The 26208-nt window shown below is 43.1% G+C and overlaps 1 protein-coding gene across 2 annotated transcripts in view; it reads left to right on the forward strand.

Moving 5' to 3' along the window:
• Positions 1-4236: 4236 nt before the first annotated feature.
• LRP11 (LDL receptor related protein 11) overlaps positions 4237-26208 on the forward strand; it is a 48205-nt gene continuing 26233 nt past the window's right edge. For both annotated transcript variants that reach the window (XM_021669879.2, XM_064360576.1), the window contains exons 1-2: positions 4237-4849; positions 11796-11953. In XM_021669879.2, the coding sequence (XP_021525554.2) occupies positions 4237-4849; positions 11796-11953 (771 nt within the window). The remainder of the gene's footprint in view (positions 4850-11795; positions 11954-26208) is intronic.

The raw sequence follows: 26208 nt of genomic DNA on the forward strand, positions 1-26208 counted from the left end.
ACTCTTAGGAAAGGTCCTTCATTTCTGTTGTAATAACAAAAACAACTAGTATTTATTGAGCTTCTACCATGTGTAGATGTCCTCCTAAGCACTTCACATGCACTGATTTAACTTATTTGATGCCTGTAAAAATATTTAAGATGGGTAGTAGTGGGGAGGGGAAGGCAACAAAAAACGATGGTCACTAGGGTGTTACTATAGATTGGAAGTTTGTAATCCCCCAAAATTCCTATGTTGAATCCTAATGTGATGATATTTGGAGGTGAAGACTTTGGCAGATGATTAGGATATGAAGGTGGGGCCCCATGAATGGGATTAGTGTTCTTATAAAAAAAAGATCTCAGAGAGCTCCCTAATCCCTCCCACCAGGTGAAGACTCAGTGAGAAGACTGCGGTCTATGAACCAGGAAGTGGCCCTCACCAGACATCGGTGTCTGCCAGCACCATGATTGTGAACTTCACAGCCTCTAGAATTGTGAAGAATAAATTTCTGTTGTTTATAAGCCTCGCAATCTGTGGTATTCTGTTACAGCAGCCCAGCCAAGATATGTGTCATCTCATTCCAACATTCAATAAACTGACCTACAAAGTCCAAATCTCAATTTGATCCACACTTACTCTTAATGATCTGTCTTATAAAAGAGAAACACATCTTCATCTGTCCAGACCACAGTCCTGACATTTTCATCCTCACATAAAAATTCTTCTATCCATTGGTAAGATTTTGATGTTTCGGCTTTTAAAACAAAGATAGCTTATTTCTGGAAAAAAAAAAAAAAAAACTGAAAGAACTAGAATAAGAAGATAAATTATAATGCACAATGCAATAAAACTTGGTTTTTAAAATAGCCTTATTAACATATAATTGAATATAACAAACTATACTCACTTAAAATGTACACTTTTATGAGTTTTGATCTATGTATTCATCAGTGAAATCATCACCACAATCAAGATAATGAACATACCCGTCACCTGCAAAACTTTTCATGTGCTTCTCTGTAATTCCTTCCCTTCCTACTCAACTCATGCCTCTTGTATAACAGGGTTTCTCCACTCTGGCTGTTGGGAACATGAGCTATTGCCTGGCCAGTACAAGCTCAGAAGTTTTTCTGCTGGCTTTTTGCTAGTGGCTGCCTCTCTGTCTTGGGAAGTTTCCTCACATGCATGTACCTGTTCGAACTTCAGCTGAAGACTCGGGAACACTGCACAGATCTCCAGGGCACCCTCCTTCCGTTGCACTCTCTCCTCTCTAGTACTCTAGGGCCCTGGCCTCCCTGAATCCTCAGCTCTATTTTCCAACTCACAGAGATTGCTGGGCCTTTGGGTTCCCCTGTCTGCACTGCAGCTTGGAAACCCTCTCCAGGCAGTAAGCTGGAGCAAGCGGCATGTTGCTTCCTTCATCTCCCTTCTCTTGGGCCCTGCATTGCCTGTTTCCCAATGTCTGAAAACCATTGTTTCATATATTTTTTCTCATCTTTTTCATGTCAGATTACAGAATAAGTCCAGTTCCTGTTGCTCCCTCTTGGCTGGAGCAGATGTCAACACTTATTTTTAAAAAATAAAAAATCATTTACAAGGTCATTTAAAAAAAAAAAATCAACAGATGTAAAGTCTTATAAAGTATAAAAGTAAATATTTCCCCTTCAGTATTTGCAATTCACAGCCCAGAAATAACCACTGCTCATGGTAAACACAACATTAAATAATTTCCACTTCTCCCAAAAAGACCTATTGTGAAGTTGCAGATGCAGGAACATCTTTGGTGGTGCTGGAAGGATTTAGAAATGAATGCCCCTGGCTGGGTGTGGTGGCTCACACCTGTAATCCCAGCATTTTGGGAGGCCAAGGCGGGAAGATCACAAGGTCAGGAGTTCGAGACCAGCCTGATCAACATGGTAAAACCCCATCTCTACTAAAAATACAAAAATTAGCTGGGCGTGGTGGCAGGCATCTGCAATCCCAGCTACTCAGGAGGCCGAGGCAAGAGAATTGCTTGAACCCAGGAAGCAGAGGTTGCAGTGAGCCAGGATCAGGCCACTGCACTCTAACCTGGGTGACAGAGCAAGACTCTCTCTCAAAAAAATAAAAAAGAAAAGAAAAACAAAACAAAACAAATGAATGCCCCTGAGAAATGCTGGCCTCTCCCCTGTCCACCCCACAACCATGGAGCATGTGAGCTAGGGCTCACTCTATACTGACTTCTCTTTCACTGTCCCCAAGGCAGGAGTGAGGTGGTCAAGTCTCTGTGAAGGCCACATAAAATCATGTATGTGAAAGTGGCAAACTTTGAAATCATACACAATCGTTAGTTAATATATATATTATCATATGTTATTTTTTATATCAATAACTTATATAACAACTAGTCCTTGGAGCGTTTGATGATACCTCAGTTACCGTTTTCATCACTAGTGAAAGTTTCTCCTCGTAACAATCCTGCTCAAGCTCTCCAAGGCCTATGGCAAAAAATAAAAATAATTAATAAAAAGCATTATGTTGCTTCACGGTCATCTTAAAGTGACAACGGCTGTGTGGGATAGTATCCCATACGTGGAAGAATCTCCAGGTTGAAGTGGTACAGTCCAGACATATAACCTTTAGAGCTAAGAGTCCATTTCTCTCAGTCTCAAAATTCACTCAAATATATACCCCTGCAGAAACTTTATAATTTCTCCCTTTCATGGAATGGCAAATAACCTTGAGCTTTTTTTTCTTTTTCTTTCTTTTCTATTTCTACCTTTTAATTTTACCTCCTGCTCTGGTCTGGACCTGCAAGCAATAGGTTCCTGAATGTCAGCTCAGGAAGTAATAAAAACAGAGCAGAGACTGATATTTTCCCATCCAATTATTCATTCTTCCCCTCCTAAAAAATACAGACACTTAACAATGTTCAATTTACAATGTGCAGCATCCAGGCAAAAATTTCCAGACATGCTAAAAAGCAAGAAAATGTGTTCCATAATCAGAGGGAAAATGAATCAACAGAAATTGATTCAGAAATAAACACGATGCAGACGCTGGTCACAGAAGTATAAAACTCTAAGGTGAAGCCCCCACTAGGTTGGACATTTTCTTATTCCTTATGTCATTTAAAGCACAACTCCCAAGATCTCCGTCACAGGCTGTAGAAATTACTCACCAGGTCCCCATGTGGGCTGTGTTCAGATTTTTAGTTATATTTGTAGAAATCTGAGTGAATGTGATGACTGCTTTTTATGGGTTTTATTTTTATCTTTAAAGACAGGGTCTTGTTCTGTCCCCTAGGCTGGAGTGCAGTGATGTGACCACAGTTTATTGCAGTCTCGAACTCCTGGGCTCAATCGACCCTCTCAACTCAGCCTCAGGACTTACAGGCGAGCATCACCTCACCAGGCTTGATTTCTGTGTTTTTAAACAGACTGAACATCCTTCAGAACTTCCCATCCCCACCCCACACAGCCCCGACTCCACTACCCCTAACCCCGCCCCACTTCGTACTACTGAAGCACGTCTTGGGAATCCGATGAGGAAGGAAAGAGTCAGGGACTCGAGAGGTGAAGGGCTGGTGACGCTGTGCGGTAGTCCTAGGTGCGCGTGCCCCCTCTCTGGAGTAGTCCCTGCGGTCACAAGGATTTGAAGAGAGGCCCTCCCCTCCCACTGCCCCATTCCCCTGAGTGCCAGGCCCCGGTGGGCAGGCGCCCTGAGCAGGTCTGGTTGGTTGCTAAAGCCTGCTGGGCCCAGACGGGAACCCTGCCCTGGCTGGGCTGCGGCGCCGGAGCAGAGCTGTACAGAGGCTGCACTCGCAGGAACTCGCTCTCCCGGCCCGGTAGGAGACCGCGCCAGAGGCGCGGGGAGGCGACAGGGCCGCGCAGAGGGGCGGGGCTCACCAAGGCTCCACCCAGCAGCCACTGTTCTCACAGCGGGTGCTGATCCGCGCCGAGGCCGACTCGCTAACACCCAGCGCGCCGCGGGCCGGGGCGGAGAGGCGCAAGGCGCCGGGTAGCCTCCGGCGAGGGCGAGGGCCGGTGCTGCCCCGCTATGCCTCCGGCTGCTGCGGTTCAGGCCGGCGCCAGCGCGCCTGCGGCCTCGGAAGAGCAGCCGGGTTCCGGGGGTGCTGCGCTGTGAGGCCCGGGCCTAGAGATCGCCGCGGCCGCTGAGGAGCGGCCCAAGAACCGCGCTCACCAGCGCTCGCGCCCCCGCCTTCCTCCCGCGCTCGGCCCCGCCTCGGCTCGCTGCCCTCGGCTGCCGGCCGCCATGGCCTCCGCCGCCAGGGAGAGCGCGGGATCGGGGCGCCGGCGACTGCCGCGTCACCGGGCGTTGCGCGGGCTGCTGCTGCTCTTCCTGTGGCTGCCGAGCGGCCGCGCGACCGGGTCGCCCGCAGCGCCGCTGTCCGAGCTGCACGCGCAGCTGTCGGGCGTGGAGCAGCTGCTGGAGGAGTTCCGCCGGCAGCTGCAGCAGGAGCGGCCACAGGAGGAGCTGGAGCTGGAGCTGCGCGCGGGCGGCGGCCCCCAGGAGGACTGCCCGGGCGCTGGCGGCGGCGGCTACAGCGCCTTGCCGGACGCCATCATCCGCACCAAGGACTCCCTGGCGGCGGGCGCCAGCTTCCTGCGGGCGCCGGCGGCCGTGCGGGGCTGGCGGCAGTGCGTGGCGGCCTGCTGCTCCGAGCCGCGCTGCTCAGTGGCTGTGGTGGAGCTGCCCCGGCGGCCCGCATCCCCGGCCGCCGCGCTCGGCTGCTACCTCTTCAACTGCACGGCGCAGGGCCGCAACGTGTGCAAGTTCGCGCTGCACCGCGGCTACAGCAGCTACAGACTCAGCCGCGCCCTGGACGGCGCCGCCCCGGCCGTCGCGCGTGCCTCGCCCCGGCAAGGTAAGCACGCGACTGAGGGGCCGGCCGAGGCCAGAGCGCTGGGTCCCGCATTGCCCTCGCCAAGTTGGAAGTGAAACATACTCGTGCCAAGTTATTTTAGCCGCGGGCTCCCAGAGGAGTTTCTGGCATGGGTTTCTCTGTCTTAGGGAAGAGGAAGCCCCGTCGATTGGCAGAAGCGGGCCGGCGCTGTGGGGAATTTTCTGGGCTTGAGGAGGAAGGCTGGTCTGAGAGGATTTGTGGAAATTTGATTTAAAAGAGGAGAAAAGTTCAGAGAAAAAAGTTTATTTTAGTCTCATGAGTTGTATAAGGCATGGTTTATGTTAAGTAATTGCAAGAGCAAAATCTAATTATATGCGGAGCTTCTCATAACACCCACCCCTGTTTCTTAACATGGCTCTCCTGACTCTGCCTGTGGTGGCTTTCATCAGACAAAAATGGGAAGGAAAACTACTGCTCCCTTTTATAAAAAGTGAAAAGAAGGGACTTCATTTTCTTTGAAAATAGGAAATTTTAAAGCATGATCCTTAAGGGCTAAAAATGATGCTGATTCGACGGTTTTGCTTTTTGTAGATGCTCTGAATGAGAGAATCAGGACACATACAGGAGACACAAAAATGGTAGCAGTTGCACATGAGGGTCACGGAGGGAATAATAGACCTTGATTGTGCCCACGTGTGGTCAGGCTCCTTGTATTTAATCACGCTCTGTGGCTGTTTGATTTATAATAGCACGAATGATATCAGCAAGATGGGGGCAGAGCTCAGCCACTTTGGAAGTGTGGATTCCCCAAAACCTGGGGATCCATTAAAAGGGTCTGGAAATCTGTGTCCATCACATCTTGCCTCTCTCCCCACCTCTACTTTAGATGAGGCTCAGAACCCTTGTCAGGGGAGCAGATATCAAAGGGTCACCCTGCGACTGCTCAGTGTTGAGGCAGACACCAGGAAGGACCCCGTAGCTTTCCCTCTGAAGTGGGAGCAGGCACCACTTTCACTTGGACCCCCACCAGCATCGCTGAGGCCTATCAGGGCTGCTCCACCCACATCCTTCCTCTTTGCCCAAACACAGACCTAAATATCCCAGCAATAAAGAAACAGTCTCCGTGTTCTCACTGCTCACCTGAAAGAAATTGACATTACCAAAGGGAGCTTTTCTATAAACCCAGAGGAAACCTTTTAAAAGGAAAATAAGAAAAGAATAAGCCTTAGAAAAAAAATTGTTTAAGTTTAGATTACTGTGAAAGGCTGGGCACGATGACTCATAACTGTAACCCCAGCACTTTGGGAGGCTACGCCAGTGAATCACTTGAGGCTAGGAGTTAGAGACCAGCCTGGCCAATATGGCAAAACTCCGTCTATACTAAAATAAATAAATAAACAAAAATTATCCCAGTGTTGTAGTACGTGCCTGTGATGCCAGCTGCTCAGGAGACTGAGGCAGGAGAATCGCGTGACCCACGGAGGTGGAAGTTGCAGTGTATTGTGCTACTGTACTCCAGCCTGGGCAACAGAGGGAGACTGTCTCAGAAACAAAAACAAATAAACTTTAGATTACTATGAGAAGTTTCTGGATTGTTTTTCCTCTTGCTTCCTTTGTTGCCCTTCCTTTCCCTAGGGAGAGTTGGTCTAGGAATTGTTTTATAGATGTTTGGGGATCAGAATAGGCGAGCACTTTAGGTCCTCATTTCTGGGAGAACACTGCTGTGGTCAGACTTCCCGAGGTCCCAGCAACATGGAAACATGGTAGGTGTGGCTCAGGCTCCTGTAGAGGCTCCCTTGTTCTCTGCGTGGAGGTCAAAAATGTTTCTACAGTGTCCTGTGTGTCCCCTGCCCAGTTGCTTGAGAAGTTGAAGTTGTTTATGCTTCTGAGACTTAAGTTTTTCCTTCTTGAATTGTTCCTTTTTGGGGAAATGTGAGCATGTGCAAATGGCTTAGAAGAGTCCTTGGAGAAAAGCTGTGGCAGGGTCCATCGGAGGTGGATAAAAGCACCATGAAGAAATGGTGATGGGATAGCACAGATTTACAGCAGGACACACCCGCCTTGTTTTCATGCCAACATTTGTTGACTTTAGTGTTAGGTGCTGCCCTAAGCCCTTTCCACGCATGAACTCACTCTGTCCTCACAACCACACAAAGGCTTAGGTTCTGTTATAATCCCCAGTGTATACAAAGGCTTGGAAGCAAAAATAACCTGCCTGAGAGTCACACAGCATGGGGGTTGTGGAGCCTGAAGTCCTGTGCTTTCTCCACCAGCACCAGCAGAAGCTGAGAAAGGGACCACTGGGCTGGGACTGCGAGGGTAGAGGTAGGGAAGGTGGGAGGATGTGGGAACGAGTGGGGGATGCTGGAGAGAGGTGTCTTGCAGTAACTGAGCCTGCCTGCTAGAGTCTGTAGAGCAGAGGCGGGTACTTGAAGTTCTGGGGCCTGGTGTCTCTACAAACAAGTCCCTGTTCATCCCCTTGGGACTTGGTTTCTGCTTGTCCTCCAGCCCAGGCTGTCATGATGTTCAAAAGTGGACATGTTACGAAGGTGGCACGCATGTACATGATACTGTTCTAGGAAAATGGTTGAGTCATACCCATGACTGGAGGGGTTGGGGGACTGGATATCATGATAAAAAGTGAAGAACAGCAGGAGGGAGGGAGAGGAGAGGTGGAAGCTGGAGCTGCTAGGATTCCAGAAGAGCAGGGAATATAACCTCCAAGGGCTCAAGGATCAGAACCTTTTTATGGTTTCTGCTGGATATACACTCTGAAGTCCAGTATCATGGGGAAGAATTTGGGAAATCAGCCCCTTGTGTGTCAGGGAAAATCAAAGCTGTGAGACAGAGGTTTGCTCTCCTCTCTGCAGACCCACCTGCTGCCATCCTCAGCCCTTCCCTGTGTCCACCAAGTGCAAAGGAAAGAGTTGACCTTCCCATTCAAGGCTGATCCCTCTGCAGGTGCCTGACCAATCTCCCTCTCCAAGCGCCTTACTTTCACATATTGTCATCTTCTCCCTTTTGTGTTATAAACAAATAATTATATTTAGTAAATAATAGATAAGTGGTTGGCAGTGTTAGGGAAAATACATTTAAACCTGCAACTCTGACCACACACAAATTCCAGATGGATCAAAGAATTAAGTGTTTTTTTTATATTACACCAAAGATCACTCCATACATAGAAAACCTTAAAGGAAATAAAATTCCATATCTGCAAGGAAGACAGGTTTGGAATCAATTAAAGAGATCACAAAGAAAAATGATAGATTACATGCACGCTAATAAAAACTTCTTATCAAGAAACAAAAGGAATTGCAAACAAGAGTCTGGGAAAATATGACATTATTTTTTCATAGAAAGAGTTTATGGGCCAGGCACAGTGGCTCACACCTATAATCCCAGCACTTTGGGAGGCCAAGGCAGGCAGATTGCTCGAGGCCAGGAGTTAGAAACCAGCCTGACAACATGGTGAAACTCCATCTGTACCAAAATAGAAAAATTAGCCAGGTGTGTTGTCACACGCCTATAGTCCCAGCTACTGGGGAGGCTGAGACATGAAAATTGCTTAAACCCTGGAGGCGGAACTCACAGTAAGCTGAGACTGCACCACTTGTCTCCAGCCTGGGTGACAGAGGGAGACTCTGTTCAAAAAAAAAAAAAAGAGCTTATGAGTCAGCTAGAAAAATAAAATCGTTGCGCAAAGGACATGAGCAAACTGTTCCCAGAAGAGGAGGTATAGTGGATAAATGTGGAAAAATGTTCTACCTTAGAATCAAAGAAATGTAAATAAGGCCAGCTTTCATTTATTAACTTGGCAAAAATAGGTTTCTCATATTGGCATACATATGGGAAACTTTATATACACTTCTATGCCCACTGATGGTGTAAATTGGTGCTACCCTCTTGGAAACCAATTGGGAGATATGTGGCAGAGACCATTAAAATATTCATTCATACTTCTGGAATATTTTTTAGGGAAATGATCCATACTGAAGAGAACTTATCAGCAAAAAAGTGTTTATTATGGCATTATTTATAATGGTGAAACAAACAGTAACAAAGTGAATGTCCAGTTGTAGAGATTAGGAAATTCAAGTGGCAGTTGTGAAGTTTATGTAATCGCATGGGCAGTGCTAAGATACAATAAGAAGTATCAATAAGAAGAATATATTAATAAGTTGATCGATTAAATTCAGGATGTAAAATTATATTTATTGTAACTGTAATACACCCAGGGTTGTCTCAAACCTGTAGAAGGACAGAACCTTTGAGTCAGAAATATCTGGGCTAACAAATTTATCACATATGTGATGTAACTTAGCCTCTTAGCCTAGTTTCTGCATCAATATTACACAGATCATAATACCTACCTCAGAGATTCATTGTGAAAGTTAAGTGAAGTTATTCCTATAACTTCACCTGGCATGCTACCTGGTACAAGGAAATTGTAACTGCCCAATGGGTTCTCCTTGCCCACTACCTACACAGAGCTGATTTATCAAGACAGGAATTGCAATAGAGAAAGAGAATTAATTCACAAATAGCTGGTTGTTTAGGTAAACCACAAGACCAGATGAGCCACTTTATCCATCTGGGTACTGCGAACTGGGTGCTGCCAACCATCAAGGACAGGGTCTATAAAATATCTCAAGCACTGACCTTAGGTTTCACAATAGTGATTCCTAAACCATAATTTCTAATCTTGTGGCTAATTTGTTAGTCTTGCAAAGGCAGTCTAGTCCCCAGGCAAGAAAGGGATCTGTTTGGGGAAAGGGGTGTTGTCATCTTTGTTTCTTTTTTCTTTTCTATTCTTTTTTTTGAGACAGGGACTCACTTTGTTACCCAGGCAGGAGTGCAGTGGCACAGTCTTGGTTTACTGTAGCCTTGAATTCCTCAGCCCTTCAAGTAACTGGGACTATAGGCATGCGCCACGACACCCGGCTACTTTCTGTGTTTTTAGTAGAGATGGGGTTTTGCCATGTTGCCCAGGCTGGTCTGGAACTCCTGGACTCAAGCAATCTACCCACCTTAGCCTCCCAAAGTGCTGAGATTATAAGCGTAAACCACCACATCCAGCCCTGTCTTTGTTTCAAAGTCAAACTGTAAACCAAGTTCTACCCAAAGTTAGTTCGGCCTATGCCCAGGAATAGACAAGGACAGGTTGGAGGTTAGATGCAAAATGGAATCAGGTCAGATCTCTTTCACTGTTATAATCTTCTCAGCTATAATTTTTGCAAAGGCAGTTTCAAAATCACCCAGTAAATGGCAACTATTATAATTATTATCAGCAGCATCATAGGGAGAAGGACTAGATCAGTACATACCAAAAATCGGGATAATCATATTGGGGTTGCGGATAATTTTTTTTCTAAAGTGTTGCAGTTGGAAATCCATGATGGATTTTGACCCCATGTATCTGAGCCTCTTCCCTTAGTCTGGCCCACTTCTGTATCCTGACTTCAGGATTCTCTCCAGTTGCTCTGCCTGAGCTATGCCATTCATTCCCACACAGCACAGAACATCTTGCTTGTCACGGAGGCTCTGTGCACAGTAGTGTGTTGAGAATGAGCCTGGTTAATATTATATTATACCTCTCTCAATAAAATATCACCTTGATATGCTCTCTAAATTAGCAGGGGTCTTATTTCACCTCTGTAGGTCTTACTAAGTGTGTTTAGTTTTCAAAAGAAACCTGTTTCCCTAGTACTTAACATGGGTTTATTACATTTTTTTTGACAAAAATTCAAAATGACATTTACCTTGTTCTTCATTAGCAAGTCACACATTTTAAAATGTGGCACACTCCTTTCCTCTTCCTGTGGTTATTTGTTTATTTTAAGGGCTGTTTCTGGGTAGATAAACTCTGGCTTATTTTGAAATACATTTTACAGTGTAATTGACCTGGACTTGAACTGAAAAGGAAACATTATCTGTGTTATTTCAGATTCATCAATGATGAATTTAGAAGACAGGATGATTTCACTAGACTTATGAATCATCTTGAAGCTCACCTAAATAAAAGTAAATGACTAAAATAATCTTTTTCTTCCAGGAGAGGTAGGATTAGTTTTATAATGTTTGGAATAGTTCAGCACTTACATGATTCTTTCATCTTAAATCTTTGAGGGTTTAAAAAATTATTATGTGTCCGTTACTGTTTATATCACATAGGCATATTTTCATTTGTCTATTTAAAATAGTATTTTTAAACAAAGTTTAAACTAAATAGCTGCTAGCTATAATGTATAACTGCTGAGTTATAAGATGCTTTCCAGAATTATGAAGTCATAAACCGTTGTGTGGAAACAATGAACCTTTCAGAACCAAAGAAAAGATCAACACTATGAAAGAACTATCAAAGTAATGCAAATATCCTCTTTCTCCTTACCTGGGAGAAGCAGAATAAAGACATTATACGACCTGTCTTTGCTCAGAGGTGGAAAAAGGCAGAAGAACAAGTTTCTTCCTAGGCAGGAGGTTGTTTATCTGGCTTATTTAAATCACAGTTACTAGTCCTCATTCTTAAGTGACTGGAAAAATGGGACACGTATTCTCTATAGTTTGTGTACCCTTGGCAATAGCATGTAATAAGCAATTGTGCTTGATTCTTTGTAATGTGCCTAAAAGAAAAAGGTGTCTTCCCTTTGTGGCTGGCAACAGCATTCTCATTCATAAAAGCCCCATTTCTAAGAGCCCCAGGCCCCTCACATAATTCCCCTTGTTCCCAGATGAACAAGGTCCGGCTGCTTGTTCTCCCGGTCCAATAACAATCTGGGAAAAGAAGGGAGTTTATTTCTGCAACTGGTGACAGGGAGATGATCAGAGTCACTCACCGGACCAACTCAAAGTTACAGGTTTTTCTTCAGTGCTTATTTACATATCTGTTCAGCAAACAAGATACCTCTCTTCTTAAATTAGAAAAAATAAGAAATCATCTCTTATGAATTACTATTTTCTTTCTTAGAAAAGGATGCACCTCCACTTAGCAAGGCTGGGCAGGATGTAGTTCTGCATCTGCCCACAGACGGGGTGGTTCTAGACGGCCGTGAGAGCACAGATGACCACGCCATCATCCAGTATGAGTGGGCGCTGCTGCAGGGGAACCCGTCAGTGGACATGAAGGTAACACATGTTGTCATTGCTAACAAAAACGGGTATTTCAGTGAAGTGGTCTTTCGTAATGTCCTGCCACTTCATGTTCCCTAAATGTCTGTATGCTAGCAGTAGAAGGTATGAAATGGAGAATGTATAAAACTGATTGCGCTAAAATGGTTTATGATCTCAATGTGCTTTTCTGCTGAGTGAGCAGTGATCTCGATCATTTGTCTTGGAGCTTACCCTCCTTCTTGCTGCTGTTTGTGACTTCTCTAGAGGACAAAGACGCTTCAAGGAAAAAGACTCATCCTTTGTTTTAATGACTCAGATTACTTTTTTCAAGTTTTATTTCTTTTTCTTAGCTCAAGATCCAGGAAGAAAATTTGAAAGTTACAAAGGAATCTAAAGAGGACAATAACAATAGGATGGACTTATCCTTCACATGAGCCAGAAAGTAAACAGCTTACCTGGCAGCTAGGCCTGCTGGGCTTACCGGGCCTGTGAGGGAGGGAAGCTGGCGTGGGGATCCTGGGATTGCCACTGATAAAATCAGCCATGTGTTCCCTGGCTGCCTACGCTCAGGAAGTCTTGAGTGGTGAGACAAGTGGCTTTTTATTCACCCTGTCAGGACCCATTCTAGTTAGGAGCACTTCCTGGCTTAGGCAGATGAATTGCATCCAAACCACCTCAGTTAGAGGAAGTGGAGAAAGAGGGTGAGGTAAGGAGGCACTGATTTATACTCTACTGAAACCAAAACAGAAACACATCAGGGAGACCACTGATTTAAGTAACGGTGATTTTACTCCCCGATTATATCACGTTAGAATTGGACTCACCCTTGTCCAGTGATGTGGTTTGCCTTTGTCCCCACCTAAAGTCTTACCTTGAATTGTAATTCCAAAAAACCCCACGTGTCAAGGGAGAGACTAGGTGGAGGTTATTGAATCATGGAGGCAGTTTCCCCCATGCTGTTCTCATGATAGTGAGTGAGTTCTCAGGAGATCCTCTAGTTTTATAAGTGTTTGGTAGTTTCTCCTGTGTTCATTCTCCCTTCTGCCGCCTTGTGAAGAAGCTGCCTTGCATCTTCTTTGCCTTCTGCAGTGATTGTACTAATAAGGTTCCTGAGGCCTCCCCAGCCATGCAGAACTGTGAGTCAATTAAAACTCTTTCCTCTGTAAATTATCCAGTCTCAGGCAGTTCTTTATAGCACTGTGAGAATGGACTAATACATCCAGCATCCTTACCAGCCTCTCCTCCAAACAAGAGCCCCTTCCACAACATCCTTTCCAGGGCTCACCAGCCATCTGCGTGACTTTTCCAAGGGCAGAAGCTCACTGCTTCACCTCATGTCCATGACATTGCTCATCACTGTATTAGAAAAGCAGGCTGTGCCTCCCCTTCCTTCTGTGCATTGGTGCTGGGTCTTCCCTATGGAAAAACACTGAACTCATATTTTTATCCTGTGTAAAAGCTTTGAAAGTCTTTGAAAAAAAAAAAAAAGAACATCAGCACTTGGTAAGCTCTTCTCAGAGCTCAGCACCCCACAATTTGTCAGATGTTCCTCATATGAATTGATTTAGAGGAACCCCACAACCATCCTGCCTTGTTTGGATTTTATCATATTAATCCATACCCTTCTTAACATCTGACACCCCTAATTGAACCCCATATTTAAGCTTTGGTTTCCTGACTCATCCATTACCTCCTGTGATTCAGATATTGCCTCTGCTTCTGTTAATGAGCTTAATTACATGAACCGTGTTAGTAGCTGCATCACACAATAGGTTCGTGCTGAGTTTTTTGCCAGCAGGATTACCTACACCTTGCTCCATCTTTCTACATGAATTGTCATCGTGGCCTCTTCTGTTGCATTAGTCTGTTATTGAACTGCTGTAAAGAAATACCTGAGACTGGGTAATTTCTTTTTTTTTTTTTTTTTTAATGGGAGGAGGGGCCAGGCAGAGACTGGGACCAGAGAGGGTGGCCCACAGAAGGGAAGATGGCTACATGAGGCCCAAGGAGGAGATAGGACCTTTCTTTTTTTTTTTTTTTTTTAAAGAAAAAGAGGAAGAAAAAAGAGAAAGAGAGAGAGAATGGGGAGGTGGAAAAAGGAAGAGAAAGAGAGAGAGAGAATGGGGAGGTGGAAAAAGGAAGAGAAAGAGAGAGAGAGAATGAGGAGGAGGAAAAAGGAAAAGAAAGAGGGATAGAGAATGAGAGTATTGCTTTCTTGCCCAGGCTAGAACGCAATTTAGTAATGGTTATTAAAAACCTCTTTTATGATGATAATTATACTTAATGATGTAATCAGGAAGGAATAAGGGAAGAAGATAACAAACAAACAGCCAACCAATATTTCATTTAAACCTATGAAATGCTATGCGATTACTGAGGAGTGATTTACTTCCAATTATATAGTCACTTTTCTAATAGGTATGAGCTGGTAATGTATGTTTTGTGTATTTGAAGTGGAGAGTTCTATAAATGTTTATTAAGTTTACTTGTTCCGGGTCTGAGTTCAAGTTCTGGATGTCCTTGTTAATTTTCTATCTCGTTGATCTATAGAATCGTTAGCTCTTCTTGTTACATTGATCCTTTTACCATTATGTAATATCCTTCTTTGCCTCTTTTGATCTTTGTTGCTTTAAAGTCTACTTTATCAGAGGCGAGAATTGCATCTCCTGCTTTTTGTTTATTAGTTTATTTTTACTCTCTGTTTGGTTGGTAAATCTTCCTCCTTCTCTCTGAGTCTTTGTGTATTGTTGCATGTAAGATGGGTCTGGATGCAGCATACCGATGGGTTTTGGCTTTTTATCCAATTAAAATATATATAAGTTTAATACTGGCGTTTGATGCTAGCTGGCTGTTTTGCCCATTAGTTGATGTAAATTTTTCATTCTGTTAATGTTCTTTTCTTTTTGATATATTTTTGGAAAGGCTGATATTGGTTGTTCCTTTATATGTATAGTGCTTCTTTCAGAAGCTCTTGTAAAGCAGGCCTGGTGGTGGTGAACTCTCTAAGTACTTGTTTGTTCGCAAAAGATTTAATTTTTCCTTCGCTCATAAAGCTTAGTTTGGCTGGATAGGAAATTCTGGGTTGAAAGTTCTTTTCTTTAAGGATGTTAAATATTGATCCTCACTCTTTTCTGGCTTGTAGGGTTTCTGCTGAGAGATCTGCTGTAAGTCTGATAGGCTTCCCTTTATGGGTAACCTGACCTTTCTCTCTGGCTGCCCTTAGTATTTTCTCCTTCATTTCAACCCTAATAAATCTGGCGATTATGTGCCTTGGGGTTGGTCTTCTTGAAGAATATCTTTGTGGTGTTCTCTGTATTAACTGGAGTTGAATATTACCCTTCCTTCCCAGGTTGGGAAAGTTTTCCTGAATGATACCCTGAAGAGTATTTTCCAACTTGGATTCATTCTCTTCATCATATTCAGGTACACCTATCAAACGCAAATTAGGTCTTTTCACATAGTCCCATATTTCCTGGAGACTTTGCTCATTCCTTTTCATCCTTTTTTCTCCATTCTTGTCTTCTCGTTTCATTTCACTGAGCTGGTCCTCGACTTCTGATATCCTTTCTTCTGCTTGATCAATTCGACTCTTTAAACTTGTGCATGCTTCAAGAAATACCTGAGACTGGGTAATTTCTAATGAAAAGAGGTTTAATTGGTTCACGGTTCTGTATTCTGTATAGGAAGCATGGCAGCATCTGCTTCTGGGGAGGCCTCAGGGAGCTTTTACTCATGGCAGAAGGAAAAGCGGGAGCAGGCATGTCACATGGCCAGAGCAGGAGGAAGAAGGGGGTGCTATATACTTTTAAATGACCAGATCTCACGAGAACTCACTCACTATCACGACACAGTACCAAGGGGGAAATCCACCCCCATTATCCAGTTAGCTGCCATCAGGCCCCACCTCCAACATTAGGGATTACAATTCGACATGCGATTTGGGCGGGACACAGATCCAAGCCATATCACCCGTCCTGTATTTGTGTAATTTATTTGTTTAACCTAAGTACAGGACCATCTATTGATCCTCTTACATCTCAGTGTTTTTGTTTTCATCTATAACAGAAATAATTTTGAACTTTGAGGGTCATCATCATATTTATTATCATTTTATGCTTTGTGTCAGCTGCAAAATTGATTAATATATCTCAATTAAAATGAGAATTGGCCAGGCGCGGTGGCTCATACCTGTAATCCCAGCACTTTGGGAGGCCGAGGAGAGTGGATCATTTGAGGTCAGGAGTTCAAGACCAGCCTGGCCAACATGGTGAAACCCCATCTTTACTAAAAATACAAAAAATTAGCTGGGTGTGGTGGTGCATGCCTGTAATCCCAGTTTCTTGGGAGGCTGAGACAGGAGAATCTCTTGAACCTGGGAGGTGGAGATTGCAGTGAGCCGAGATCATGCCATAGCACTCCAGCTGGGGTGACAGAGCGAAACTTAGTCTCAAAAAAAAAAAAGAAAGAAAGAAAGAAATGTTGAGAATTAAGGTTGATCAGGAAAAGTACATGAGCAAGCTGCTGGTCATACCACTGGAGAGCTTTCTTGGGATGGACGCTGACTGTTGATTGGCACCTCTGTGAGATCAGTTTTCAGGCAGCTACAAATTTGCCTCTATTATCATGCAGTTTTTCATACTTGCTGCTAAAAGCTTTATTCTGTAAGTAATAAATTATATATATGAGTGCTGAATAAAAATAATGCTGATTATTCAGTATTTAATTTCTTGAAGAAATTTATAAAGGAGTGACAAAATTAGATATTTGTCTTCCCAACAAAATACTAGCAAATCAAATCCAGCATCACATTCAAGATCATTTACTGTGATCAAGTGGGATTTATCCCACGGATGTAAGGTTGGTTCAATATATGCAAATCAATCAATACAATGCATTGCATCAACAGAATGAAGGACAAAAACCTTTTGATCACTTCAATGGACACAGAAAGAACATTCAATAAAATTAGGTACTTCTCATTAGGACTAACTGCTCTGCCATCGAGAGGAAACTCTGGACCAGTTCCCCAGTCAGGTGTATAACAGCGATGGCAGGTAGACCTCAGGTTATGAAACTGTCATCTAAGTGACAGAGCCTTCACTAGGGGAAACACCTGTTACTAGTTTGTGACTGTCTTTGAATTGTATACATTCATGAATGTCCCCCACAGTTATCACTCCTCCTGCTGAGACTTCATCATAATCAAAGCCCCCATGGATTGAGCACCCACTGAGTGCCAGGCAGCTTAAAGAGATCTGTAATCCACTGGACACCCTCACTTGTAGGCTCATCCCCATTTGGTAGATTAAGACTGTCAGGAAAAATTGTGGAAGACTTTGAGGTGGTCAAAAAATTACCAAGTACCTTTCAATGGGACGCTGGGGTTCGTTAGAGGATCCTTCAGGGTTAATATCTATAAGTTGAAAACCGATAGTAGCCAAATGATTCTTATCCATAGAAATGTAAACAAATTTTCTGGTATATAGAGGTAATTGACTTTTACCCTGGAGAAAATAAGATTTCAAATATGACATTTTATTACACATAGATAGTAACCAATCTATTTTTTTAAATATATATTTTATTGCACTTTAGGTTCTGGGGTGCATGTGAAGAACATGCAAGATTGTTGCATAGGTACATACATAGCAATGTGGTTTGCTGCCTCCATCGCCATCACCTATGTCTGGCATTTCTCCCTATGTTATTCCTCCCCAACTCCCTACCCACTACTGTGCCTCCCCTAGTCCCCCCCAACAGACCTCAGCGTGTGATGCTCCCCTCCCTGTGTCCATGTGTTCTCATTATTTAACACCTGCCTATTAGTGAGAACATGCGGTGTTTGTTTTTCTGTTCTTGTTTCAGTTTGCTAAGAATGATAGTTTCCAGATTCTTCCAAGTCCCTACAAAGGACACAAACTCATCATTTTTTATGGCTGCATAGTATTCCGTAGTGTGTATGTGCCACATTTTCCCTGTCCAGTCTATCATTGATGGTCATTTGGGTTGGTTCCAAGTCTTGCTATTGTAAACGGTGCCACAGTGAACATACGTGTGCATGTGTCTTTATAACAGAACGATTTATAATCCATTGGATATATACCCCGTAATGGGATTGCTGGGTCAAATGGAATTTCTATTTCTAGGTCCTTGAGGAATCACCACACTGCCTTCCATAATGGTTGAACTAATTTACACTCCCAACAACAGTGTAAAAGTGTTCCTATTTCTCCACATCCTCTCCAGCATCTGTTGTCTCCAGATTTTTTAATGATCGCCATTCTAACTGGCGTGAGATGGTATCTCAATGTAGTTTTGATTTGCATTTCTCTAATGACCAGTGATGATGAGCATTTTTTCATATGTTTGTTGGCCTCATGTATGTCTTCTTTTATAAAGTGTCTGTTCATATCCTTTGCCCACTTTTGAATGGGCTTGTTTGTTTTTTTCTTGTAAATCTGTTTTAGTTCTTTGTAAATTCTGGATATAAGTCCTTTGTCAGATGGGTAGACTGCAAAATTTCTTTCCCATTCTGTTGGTTGCTGATTCACTCTAGTGACTGTTTCTTTTTCCGTGCAGAAACTGTGGAGTTTGATTAGGTCCCATTTGTCTATTTTGGCTTTTGTTGCCAATGCTTTTGGTGTTTTAGTCATGAAGTCCTTGCATATGCCTATGTCCTGAATGGTTTTGCCTAGATTTTCTTTTTTTTTTTTTTTTGCCTAGATTTTCTTCTAGGGTTTTTATGGTGTTAGGTCTTATGTTTAAGTCTTTAATCCATCTGGAGTTAATTTTAGTGTAAGGTGTCAGGAAGGGGTCCAGTTTCTGCTTTCTGCACATGGCTAGCCAGTTTCCCAACACCTTATATTAAACAGGGAATCCTTTCCCCATTGCTTGTTTTTGTCAGGTTTGTCAAAGATCGGATGGTTGTAGATATGTTGTGTTGCCTCCGAGGCCTCTGTTCTGTTCCATTGGTCTATATCTCTGTTTTGGTACCAGTACCATGCTGTTTTGATTGCTGTAGCCTTGTCGTATAGTTTGAAGTCCAGTAGCGTGATGCCTCCAGCTTTGTTCTTTTTGCTTAGAATTGACTTGGCTATGTGGGCTCTCTTTTGGTTCCATAAGAAGTTTAAGGTGGTTTTTTCCAGTTCTGTGAAGAGGGTCATAGGTAGCTTGATGGGGATAGCATTGAATCTGTAAATTACTTTGGGCAGTATGGCCATTTTCACGATATTGATTCTTCCTAACCATGAGCATGGAATGTTTTTCTATCTGTTTGTGTTCTCTCTTATTTCATTGAGCAGTGGTTTGTAGTTCTCCTTGAAGAAGTCCTTTACATCCTTTGTTAGTTGTATTCCTAGGTATTTTATTCTCTTTGTAGCAATTGTGAATGGCAGTTCGTTCTTGATTTGGCTCTCTTTAAGTCTGTTATTGGTGTATAGGAATGCTTGTGATTTTTGCACATTGATTTTGTATCCTGAGACTTTGCTGAAGTTGCTTATCAGTTTCAGGAGATTTTCGGCTGAGACGATGGGGTCTTCTAAATATACAATCATGTCGTCTGCAAATAGAGACAATTTGACTTCCTCTTTTCCTAATTGAATACCCTTTATTTCTTTTTCTTGCCTGATTGCTCTGACTAGAACTTCCAATACTATATTGAATAGGAGTGGTGAGAGAGAGCATCCTTGTCTAGTGCCAGATTTCAAAGGGAATGCTTCCAGTTTTTGCCCATTCAGTATAATATTGGCTGTGGGTTTGTCATAAATAGCTTTTATTATTTTGAGATACATTCCGTTGATACCTAGTTTATTGAGAGTTTTCAGCATAAAGCGCTGTTGAATTTTGTCGAAGGCCTTCTCTGCATCTATTGAGATAATCATGTGGTTTTTGTCTTTGGTTCTGTTTATGTGGTGAATTACGTTTATAGACTTGCATATGTTGAACCAGCCTTGCATCCCCAGGATGAAACCTACTTGATCATGATGGATAAGTTTTTTGATGTGCTGTTGCAATCAGTTTGCCAGTATTTTATTGAAGATTTTTGCATCTATGTTCATCATGGATATTGGCCTGAAGTTTTCTTGTTGAATCTCTGCCGGGTTTTGGTATCAGGATGATCTTGGTCTCATAAAATGATTTGGGAAGGATTCATTCTTTTTGTATTGTTTGGAATAGTTTCAGAAAGAGTGGTACCAGCTCCTCTTTGTATGCCTGGTAGAATTCAGCTGTGAACCCATCTGGACCTCTGCTTTTTTTGGTTGTTAGGCTATTAATTGCTGCCTCAATTTCAGCCCTTGTTATTGGTCTATTCAGGGTTTCAACTTCTTCCTGGTTTAGGCTTGGGAGGGTGCGAGTGTCCAGGAATTTATCCATTTCTTCTAGGTTTACTGGTTTATGTACATAGAGTTGTTTGTAGTAATCTCTGGTGGTAGTTTGTATTTCTGTGGAATCTGTGGTGATATCCCCTTTATCATTTTTATTGCATCTATTTGGTTCTTCTCTTTTCTTTTTGATTAATCTGGCTAGTGGTCTACTTTGTTAATCTTTTCAAAACAACAGCTCCTGGATTTATTTTTTTTGAAGGGTTTTTTTTGTGTCTCCATCTCCTTCAGTTCTGCTCTGATCTTAGTTATTTCTTGTCTTCCACTAGCTTTTGAGTGTTTTTGATCTTGCTCCTCTAGCTCTTTCAATTTTGATGATAGGGTGTTGATTTTAGATCTTTCCTTGCTTCTTATGTCGGCATTTATTGCTATAAATTTTCCTCTAGACACTGCTTTAAATGTGTCCCAGAGATTCTGGTACGTTATGTCTTCGTTCTTGTTGGTTTCGAAGAACATATTTATTTCTACCTTCATTTCATTGTTTATCCAGTCAACATTCAAGAGCCACTTGTTCAGTTTCCATGAAGTTGTATGGTTCTGAGTTAGTTTCTTAATCCTGAGTTCTAATTTGATCGCACTGTGGTCTGAGAGACTATTATGATTTCCATTCTTTTGCATTTGCTGAGGAGTGAGTTACTTCCAATTATGTGGTCAGTTTTAGAGTAGGTGCGATGTGGTGCTGAGATGTAGTGCTGAGAAGCATGAGTAAGTGTGATGTGGTGCTGAGATGAATGTATATTCTGTGGATTTAGGGTGAAGAGTTCTGTAAATGTCTATTAGATTTGCTTGGTCCAGATCTGAGTTCAAGTCCTGGATATCCTTGTTAATTTTCTGTCTTGTTGATCTGTCTAACCAATCTATTAATAGATTCATTTCAGTACCAGTTAGCAAACCCATTTCAGTTTTGCATCTCCTGGCAACTTCTTTTGACATGCCTGATTGCCTGTGTATGTGTAGTCTTCAGATTACTTGAATCAGTTCAACACCTTATTGGTTCCCTCTTTAACTAATGTCTTTGAAAAATATTCATATTACATTTGTGTGAGAGTCATAGTTTTACCATTTTGAGAATTTTCCTTTAACAGTAATTAATCCTCAGGAGCTATATCTCTGATCCCTTTAACTTGAGCAGCCTGATTTCACACCCCAACTTTTCTGGCAAGAGAATTGGGTCTCTCAAATCATTTCCTTTTTCTCTAAGAATGGCTTCCTGGAACACTGATGCACTCTGCCCTCAAGCTGCAAAATAAGGCTAAGTTTGAAGGTTGTTGGGAATGGAGGGAGGGCAGTCACATAGCAAAACAATTAGGTTAAAACCTGATGTCAGATGCCCTTGTTCTTAAGTCCCTTGACTGTCCCTAGCACCCAGGAGCATCCATTGATCAGGCTTTCCCCTGAGCACCCACCCGCTCTGCTTCCTGAGCCATTCATCCCTCCTCTCATCTCCCCTGGTCTCCACCACCTGCATGGGCTCCTCACCCCTGCTCTGTGTTCTCAGGTAGAGTAGTGATTTCTCCCTTTGTCTTGTGGTACTTTAAGATCAGGTTCTAGGGTCCATCTTCTCATGTGCAAGTGACCCAGACAAGTATTCAGCCTGCAAGGAATTATGCTATCAGATTAGTTATGAAACAATTAGTAGCTGATTTTTAAGTATCTGATGTGTGTCCAGTATTGTACTAGGCACAAAGCATACAGGAAAGCTCATGTTCCTGACTTGTCTCATTCATTCGTTCATTCATTCATTCATTGACAGGGTCTCACACTGTTGCCCAGGCTGGAATGCAGTGGCACCATCATAACTCACTACAGCCTTAAGAAATCCTATCACCTCAGCCTCCTGAGTAGGTGGGACTATAATCATGGCTAATTTTTTTTACCTTTTTGTAGAGATGAGGTCTCCCTATGCTACCCAGGCTGATCTCAAACTCCTAGGCTCAAGCAATCCTCCCTCCTTAGCCTCCCAAAGTGCTGAAATTGCAGGCATGAGCCACAGCACCTAATCTGTCTTTTTCATTTGTGAAGACAGAATAGATGATTCGTCAGAACCAAGAGGCTATCCACTAGATTTAACGTTATATATTTTATGCCCTTGAACAGGATATTTTGTATCCACTTAACTATTAATCTATAATATATCAAAATGCAATAAGACACATATTTTTCAGGCAGCTCATCAAATGACACTGACTTTCATGATTATTAAACATAATACATTTAAATCTGAAGTCAGGATATAAAATATGACATTTAGGAACATGATAGAAAGTAGGACATTTAAGGAGATTTGTAATTTATGAATCAGTGTATTGATTTACATTCATTAGTTGCTTAAAATTTTCTAACTAAATGATTACCTTAGTCCAGTTGGTCTGCTCTAATAAAACACTATAATTGGGTGGCTTCTACAGAGAAGAAATGAATTTCTTTCTGCTTTGGATGCTGGAAAGTCCAAAATCAAGGTACAATCAGATCTGGTGTCTAGTGAGGGCCCATTTCCTAGTTTATAACCAGCCACCTCACTGTGTCCTCACATGGCAAAAGAGGAAAGGCAACCCTCGGGGGCCTCTTTTATTTTAATTTATTTTAATTTTAAATATATTTTAACTTTTATTTTAGGTTAAGGGATCCATGTACAGGTTTGTTATATAGATAAACTCATGAGTTGGGGACTTGGTGTACAGATTATATCCTTACTTAGGTACTAAGCATATTACCCAACAGGTTTTTTTTCTTAATCTCTCCCTCCTTCCATCCTCCACCCTCAAGTAGGTCCCAGTGTTCTGCTGTTCCCGTTTCTCTGTCCACGTGTTCTCATTTAGCTCCCACTTATAAGTGGGAATATATGGTATTTGGTTTTCTGTTCTTGTGTTAGTTTACTGAGCATAAGGACCTCCAGTTCCATCCATGTTCCTGCAAATGACATAATATTGTTCATTTTCATGGCTGCATAGTATTCCACAGTGTATATGTGCCACATATTCTTTATCCAGTCTACTGTTGATGAATATTTAGGTGGATTCCATATCTTTGCTATTGTGAATAGTGCTGCAGTGAACATATGTGTGCATGTGTCCTTATAGTAGAACAATTTATATTCTTTGGGTATATACTTAGTAATGGGATTGCTAGGTCAAATGATGGTTCTGTTTTTAGTTCTTTGAGGAATTATCACACCACTTTTCACAGTGGATGAACTAATTTACACTCCCACCAGCAGTGTGTAAGGGTTCCCTTTGCTCCACAACCTCATCAGCATCTGGTGGGGTTTTTTTTTTTCCATTTTTTAATAATATGGGGCCTCTTTTATAAGGGCACTAAGCTCATTCATGAGAGCATGTCTCCAAACGCCATCACATTGGGCATTAGGTTTGAACATGTGACCTTGGGAGGGCACACAGCCATTCAGTCTATAGCAGTGACTTCAGAATACCACATGTAAGGAAGCTTGCTAAAGGAGGGACATGAGTTACACCAACTTCAAACTAACTGCATCCTGGCCACCTGCTGTACATAATTTTTAAAAGATAGGTATTACTAAGTTTTGTAGCCATGTATATACAGTGTGTGTGTGTGTGTGTGTGTGTGTGTGTGTGTGTGTGTGTGTGTAATTTAGTTTATACACATATGAGAAGCTCAAACGTGTATTCCTAGCCACTGAATTCCTAGCTAGGGAGATGGGGTCAAGTCAGAAAACAGGCTCAGTCATTCATTGATTTGGCCAGAGGCCAACTACCAAAGTACTGCTGAACAGGGATCTTGAGCAGAGATTGGAAGCTCCTGGTTTTTATGATCATGTCTTTTTCCAAGTTACAAATTGGATATGTTGTGTGTACATATGTAGCTAGTTTTTTATCCTGAAACTTGGAACATGTCTGTGAACTACTTTAAACCCGCTCTCCAGTGTCATCCTAATGGGAGAAAATGTATAGAAGGGTCACCTGGGCCCTTGAGGGAAAGCATCCATGTGACAGTTCTACATCTTCTAAATACCTGAATGCAAAGAGAGAATGCTGTCGTTAGCTAAAGGAACGAAAAGAGCCAGGGAAGGGACATTTTGGAGTGTGCTCAGGAGGCTGAAGGTTATTATCATCATCTGCATCTGGACCCAGTGTTTCCTGCATCAGAAAGGCAGTGCCTGGACAGGCAGTGAGGAAGCATGCCAAGGCCAGGTGTGGGGATGGCCCCTGACCCAGGGATGTTCTGTCCTTTCAGCCCTAGTGTTGACAAGAGGCTTCCTAGTGAACTGCAGGCCTGCAGAGCTGCAGTTGGCAGCTGAGCTTTGACAACCGGAAGCTCAATGACTCACCCTCTTTTGCAGGGAGCTCTGGCACAGGGTGACGCCAGCAGCCAGATGGATGGCACACCCAGCTCCCTGGCCTTAGTGCTTCCTTGGTTTATTTTATTTTTTTGAGACAGAGTTTCTCTCTGTCACCCAGGCTGGAGTGCAGTGGCAAAATCTCAGCTCACTGCAACCTCTGCCTCCTGAGTTCAAGAGATTCTCCTGCCTCAGCCTCCTGAGTAGCTGGAATTACAGGTGCCTGCCACCATGCCCAGCTAATTTTTGTATTTTTAGTAGAGATGGGGTTTCACCATGTTGGCCAGGCTGGTCTCAAACTCCTGGCCTCAACAGATCCACTCACTTCAGCCTCTCAAAGTATAGGAATCACTGGTGTAAGCCACCACGCGCAGCCCCTTGGTGTTTTTTAAAATCTCTCTTGACTTCGTCTCCACCTCACTCCGATGTTCACATTCAGAATCTGGTCATGACTCAGCATCCCCCTGTCACACCCCCCTTCTAAATCTCTGCTTGGAATCAATCCTGCAGCCCACCCCTCCACTCACATACCATGGCAGGGGGCAGCACCTGCTGCTCCCCAGCAGTCTTGGGGATTCTTGACTGCATTCAGGCCAAGCAGCTGGGCTAGAACAGCTTTGTCATATCACCTTACTTGATTGAAGGCTGCAGGGCCTCACCTGGACATACCCGCAGCGTGCCTGTCATTTGTTGCCATGCTCCCTTGTGTTCCTAAGTCCTAAGAGACAGTAAATGAGAGCATAAGCTACTGCACTGCTGCCCACCAGCAAGGTCTGCCTGGTTCTGAGCCAGGATTAAAGAGAGCCAGAGCCTGCCACACAGCCGCCCACCCCTCCACTTAGACAGCTCTGAGCTTTACCACCTGCACCTTTCCCTGTGTGTCTCGCCTTGGTTCAGCCTGGTGCCCATACATAGGAAGAGGCCATAACTGACCCTCCTCTCACTGTGGGTGGACCTGGGAGGGAAAGTTTCCAGAAAAAAGAAGGCACCAGGTCCTAGTCCTACCAGAGCTCAGGCCTCCGGGTCACTGCAGTGACCCAGGCAAGAGACAGGGTGGTCTCAGAGCAAGATGGTACCTGGACAGGGTGATAAATGGTCAAATTCTGGATGTGTTTTTAAGGCAGACCCCATGGGATTTCCTGATGGATGGGAGGTGAGATATGAAAGAAGGATCATCAAATATAACCTTGAGGGGAGAGATAGCATGGGGAGAAATGCCAGATATAGGTGAAGGGGAGGAAGGCAGCAAATCACACTGCCACATATGCACCTATGCAACAATCTTGCATGTTCTTCACATGTACCCCAAAACCTAAAATGCAAAAAAAAAAAAAAATATATATATATATATATATATATATAAAGAGTTCTAGTCTTGTTTTCAGTCTTATTTATCTGACTCTCTGATCTTATCTGACCGCATAAGATCTGGTCTTATCCAACAGATAAGAGCTAAGCCCCAAGTCTTATCTAATGAGAATAAGACCTTATCCGATCTTGTCCTGAGTCTCAGACCAACTTCCACTTTTATTTCAGTGGGTTCTGATTCCTAGGATCAGAGGCCCACTCCATGC

This window comes from Aotus nancymaae, unplaced genomic scaffold (genome assembly GCF_030222135.1).
Source record: "Aotus nancymaae isolate 86718 unplaced genomic scaffold, 86718_ANA_hifiasm-v0.15.2.pri h1tg000040l, whole genome shotgun sequence".
Lineage (NCBI taxonomy): Eukaryota > Metazoa > Chordata > Mammalia > Primates > Aotidae > Aotus > Aotus nancymaae.